This window comes from Helianthus annuus, chromosome 3 (assembly GCF_002127325.2).
Source record: "Helianthus annuus cultivar XRQ/B chromosome 3, HanXRQr2.0-SUNRISE, whole genome shotgun sequence".
NCBI lineage: Eukaryota > Viridiplantae > Streptophyta > Magnoliopsida > Asterales > Asteraceae > Helianthus > Helianthus annuus.
In genome coordinates, this window is record NC_035435.2 from 95,280,615 (window position 1) to 95,285,843 (window position 5,229).

At 40.1% G+C, this 5,229-nt stretch overlaps 2 protein-coding genes across 2 annotated transcripts; both read left to right on the forward strand.

Moving 5' to 3' along the window:
* Positions 1-882: 882 nt before the first annotated feature.
* Positions 883-3,085, forward strand: LOC110932033 (L-type lectin-domain containing receptor kinase IX.1). Its single transcript, XM_022175394.2, has one exon. It carries the CDS (start codon positions 904-906, stop codon positions 2,926-2,928), a length of 2,025 nt encoding a protein of 674 aa, XP_022031086.1. The 5' UTR covers positions 883-903; the 3' UTR covers positions 2,929-3,085.
* Positions 3,086-3,142: 57 nt separating this feature from the next.
* On the forward strand, positions 3,143-4,826 carry LOC118490168 (protein ALP1-like). The gene is made up of 2 exons (XM_035987493.1): positions 3,143-3,507; positions 3,642-4,826. Exons 1-2 carry the CDS (start codon positions 3,309-3,311, stop codon positions 4,763-4,765), a joined length of 1,323 nt encoding a protein of 440 aa, XP_035843386.1. The 5' UTR covers positions 3,143-3,308; the 3' UTR covers positions 4,766-4,826.
* Positions 4,827-5,229: the final 403 nt, after the last annotated feature.

Below are 5,229 nucleotides of genomic sequence, written 5' to 3' on the forward strand. Positions count from 1 at the left end.
TGCTCCTCCTTATCTACCACTTTAAGTTTTGTCATCCCACCTATGTGGGACAAGATGACAAATCTCAATCCATTTTTCTCATCGTTGTTTGTTCCAAAACATACAACTTTAAGGTTCGATATCTCATTCATCTTAGCTCCATTTTGGACATAGTTTGAACACAAACCCAAAAATAATTATTTATACAACACATATAAATATTTGTTAATGTCCAAAATATTTAGTGAAAAACTCATTTTCACTAAAATTTCCAACACTTTATCACGCCACATGTCAGATCCATGTCAACCAGTGGGCTTTATAACGCCTTCCCTTAACTTGCAGGGTGTGGGATAAAGCCCCCTTCAAACTATAGCGCCCCTACCTGCAACCAATCACCCCTCGATCCTGCCAAATCTTCTTCGTTACCATGTTGGCGAAACCACCATGGCGCCCCCTCTTAAATCGGTGGGTATGGACGGTGGCGCCCCACCGGCGCTATCTTTGGTGAGGTGGCAGGGGTGGCGCCCTCCACATCCTCCGGCCTAAGAGAGTTGTAATTTGTAAATTTGTATTTAAACAACTTGTACACAATGACGTGAGATTGTGAACAATGAAAATTGTAAGAGCATAAACATCCTAAATTACCATATACAATTATATATAATGGTATCATCCTACACAGGCCGGCATGTATTGTTTTAATATTTAGAAAACACTTATAAATATACAAAAATATTAAATAGTGCTAAAGATGCTAAAGTCTTTGGATTACTATTATTTAGAGGTTGACTCAAAAGGTTAAGATAATTCACTTCTAATATGTCCTCTAATCTGAGTGTGGGTATATATTCATGTTATTTGTCAAGCACAACTATCTACCAATTAAGAAACTCGCAACTCTTTTAGCTAGTTTCCAAAATCATGTCTATCTTAACATGTTTCTTTCTTGCATTAATCCCTTATGCAGCTTCAATCACTTTTAATTTCACAAATATTACTCCAATAAATTCCCAGGAGGACATACGATTCGAGGGTGATGCAGCTTATTCCTCTGTTGATGGAATCCAAGTGACCCATGAAAGGAACAGTGATCATAATTCGAGCTGGTTAGCAGGTCGAGCGACATACGCCAAAGCTCTTCATCTTTGGGACGACCACTTTAATTTAGCAAGTTTCTCTACTAGCTTCACATTTGTTATCGATTCATACCCAAGCACTAATTACTCTGATGGTATAACATTTTTCCTTGCGCAGAATAATTCTGTGATAAATACCGCAGGAGCCATTGGGCTTCCATTCGATTCACGTATCAACACCAGTAGTCATCCATTTGTGGCTGTGGAGTTCGATAGTTTTGGTAGTAATGAGTATGATCCGATTGATCCAGATACTAAAAACGTCATAGGTGACCATGTAGGTATCAATATTAACTCTATGACTTCTGTTGTGTATAGGAAATGGTATAGCGATATAATACATGGGAAGGAGTGTAGAGCTATGATTAGTTATTATTCTGATTCAAAGAATCTTAGTGTTTCTTTCACCAATTATATAAATAATTCACTTGTCTGGGAATCTGGGCTCAATTACACCATTGATCTTAGGGATGTGTTGCCTCAATGGGTCATTTTTGGGTTTTCAGCTTCCACTGGAGTTTTTCCCGAGAAAAACAATGTACGATCTTGGATGTTTAATAGTTCTGAATTTACGGTTGATCAAAGCAGCAGCCTACCACCAACCAGGAGCCCGCATACAACGAATGGGAAAAGCAAGAGAGGGCTTATGGTTGGAGTAATAGCTGGAACGTCGGTTCTAGTTACTGTTTTGGCTATACTTGCATATCTTTTATGGAGAAGGAAGAGAAAAAACGGCAATAAAGTGGAGGAATGTGGATCTGCTTTGGAGATTAACAATGAGTTCGAAATAGGGGCTAATACACCTAGAAAATTTTCTTACCTTGAATTAGCTCAGTCAACGGCTGACTTTGCAAAGACAGAGAAGCTTGGAGAAGGTGGTTTTGGAGGCGTTTACAAAGGTTTTCTGAAAGATTTAAACAAGTATGTTGCGGTTAAAAGGGTGTCTAACACTTCTAATCAAGGTATCAAAGAGTATGCGTCGGAAGTAAGGATCATTAGCCGACTGAGGCACAAAAATTTGGTGCAACTCAATGGTTGGTGTCATGAGAAAGGAGAACTCCTGCTTGTCTATGAGTTTTTGGAAAATGGAAGCTTAGATTTACATCTCTTCAAGAGAAAGAGTTTGTTGACATGGAGCACCAGATACAAAATTGCTCATGGCCTTGCTTCTGCTTTGCTCTATTTACATGAAGAATGGGAGCAGTACGTCTTGCATAGAGATATCAAATCAAGTAATGTGATGTTGGACTCAAATTTTAATGTGAAACTTGGTGATTTCGGGTTAGCCAAGTTGGTTGACCATGAGAATGACGCAGAGACTACAATGGTTGCTGGAACCATTGGTTACATGGCCCCTGAATATGTAACGACCGGCAAGGCTAGCAAAGAATCCGATGTCTTTAGCTTTGGAGTTGTTGCATTGGAAATAGCGTGTGGGAGGAAACCAATTGACCCACATGCTGAAGAAAGGAAAACAAAATTAGTAGAATGGGTGTGGGATCTTTATGGTACTGGGACTCTCCTAGAAGCGGCAGATCCGAGTCTAGGCTCAAACTTTGTAGAAGAAGAAATGACGTGTCTGATGATCGTTGGATTATGGTGTGCGCACCCTGACTCAAAACTACGCCCATCGATGAAGCAAGCTATTCAAGTCTTGAACTCTGAAGCTTCCTTGCCTATACTCCCATCACATATGCCCTATGTGACTTACTCTGCACTGCCCCATTTTTCATTATATGACGCTACTTTCAAGAGTGGCTCTAACAAGCTTTCCTCAAAAATCTCATCACCTTCCACATCTACTTCTTAGGCTATACGGTATGGGGGTCGGCCCCGGCCCGTCGCGGGTCGGCGACGGTCCAAACACCGTGCCGCCCCCATACGTCGCCGTCCTCTCCGTCCCTTTTCGGACGTTCTCGACGAAGCAAAAAGATGTGGGCCCCCCATATGACCGTTTGAATATTAATTAAAAAAAAAAAAAAAACTAACGGCTACTTTTCAAATAAACACCCATTTCAATACCATTTTTATAAATACTCACACCCTTAACCCCTTTTTTCACCACTTTTCACCCAATACCACCCCATCTCTCTCACATTTTATAAACCACTCATCTCTTTTTATAAAAAGTCTTCATATTTTGCATCATTTTTTACCCGCTTCCACACCATTTCTCGCTAAAAAAATATCATGGCTTCACCCGTTTCTTCAATTTCCTCAATTTCATCAATGTCTTCATCGTCTTCGTCCGAGTGGTATTCATCATCTTCGGAAGAGGATGTTATTATGCACAACATGATTATGAACGCGGCTCAAGTGTTCATGTCGGCCGCTGAAGGGTCGTCCCAACCGCTAACCAGACGAGCAAAATATAATCGAGACCAAGAAGGTATTTTAATTTTTTTTGTATGTTTTAAAATGTATGTTTTTTTTATATAGATTTTAAAATGTATGTTTTTTTTATATAGATTTTAAAATGTATGTTTTAATTAATTTCATTTTTGTTTTGTTCTAAATTTATAGCCGGCCACGATAAACTAGTAGCCGATTATTTTGCCGACGAACCCGTGTACCCAGCCGAGATTTTTCGACGTCGTTTCCGCATGAGTCGTCGACTGTTCTTACGTATTGCAGGCGACATGGCCCAGTCTGATCCGTTTTTTACATTGCGAAACGATGCTAGGGGTCAAAGGGGTTTCAGCAATTTACAAAAATGTACGTCGGCCATTCGCCAACTTGCGTACGGTTACGCACCAGATGCATTAGACGAGTACATTAGGATGTCTGAAAGAACCGCACGTCGATGTTTATACAAGTTTTGCCAATGGGTTGTCAAATTGTATAGCAAGCGATACCTGCGGAAACCGAACGTAAACGACGTTCAAAAATTATATCAAGCCCACGAACAGAGACATGGTTTCCCAGGAATGCTCGGGAGCATTGATTGCATGCACTGGCAGTGGCAGAACTGCCCGGTTGCATGGCAAGGTCAGTATACTAGGGGAGATCAGGGACATCCGACTATCATTCTAGAGGCTGTTGCGTCACAGGATCTCTGGATATGGCATGCTTTTTTTGGTCTACCTGGTTCACTCAACGACCTCAACATCATATACCAGTCACAGATTTTTGATGATGTAGTGGCGGGTACAGGTCCAGACACAAGCTTTACGGTTTCAGGGGTGGAGTACAGGCGAGGTTACTACCTAGCCGATGGGATATACCCAACGTACTCGACAATTGTTAAAACTGTCCCGCACCCGACCGACGACAAAAGGAAAAAATTTGCAAAGTTTCAGGAGGGCGCAAGAAAAGATATTGAACGGGCTTTTGGTGTTCTACAAAAAAAATGGCACATCATTTCTATTCCAGCACGTTCGCAAACACCAAGGAGGTTACGACACATTATGTACGCTTGTATCATCCTTCATAACATGATCATTGAAGACGAAGGGAGAGCGATATGTGATTACGACGAAAACGCGTCTACTGGAAATTCTGTTCCAGTTAGTGAGCAAGAACAAGATTTGAACGCCTTCGCTCTACGTAACGAGTACACACATCACAACCTACAAGCGGACTTGGTGGAGCATATTTGGAACAACGCTGAAAACGAACCCGCCCACCACATGGAAGACGACGACTAGTAGCTTATTTTAGTATGTTAGGATATTTTTACGTTTTTTTTTTTAACTTTAGGTTTTTAAGTTTATGTTTTTTTTAGTTTATTTTTTTTAAGTTTAATTTTTTTTTTATGTTTATGTAATGTTTTATAATATTAATTAAAATATTTTATTACTTTATTTGTTAAATGTTTAAAAAAAGATGGAGATTTAAAAAAAAAAAATATAAAAGTGGTGGAGGATGATGACTAGGACCATCCTCCCATGCCCCCTAGTTTTGGAGGATGATCCATCCTTGGGAGGACTATGATGTGGCGCCTACGTGGCGGATCATCCTCCAAGGATGGTCCATCACCATACCATGTAGTCTTAGTCCACATTTGTATTCAAAATTTAAAATTTCAATTTGTCAATTTGTTTGATTTAAACACATACAACACTTACTAGAGAATAAGGTATTGATACAAACCTTTTCCCGACGACATTCG

Excerpts from the sequence above, each read along its gene's own strand:
- LOC110932033 (XM_022175394.2), top strand. The coding sequence starts at position 904 with ATGTCTATCTTAACATGTTTCTTTCTTGCATTAATCCCTTATGCAGCT.
- LOC118490168 (XM_035987493.1), top strand. The coding sequence starts at position 3,309 with ATGGCTTCACCCGTTTCTTCAATTTCCTCAATTTCATCAATGTCTTCA. Across the intron at positions 3,508-3,641 it reads ATATAATCGAGACCAAGAAG|CCGGCCACGATAAACTAGTA; the intron begins GTATTTTAATTT and ends CTAAATTTATAG.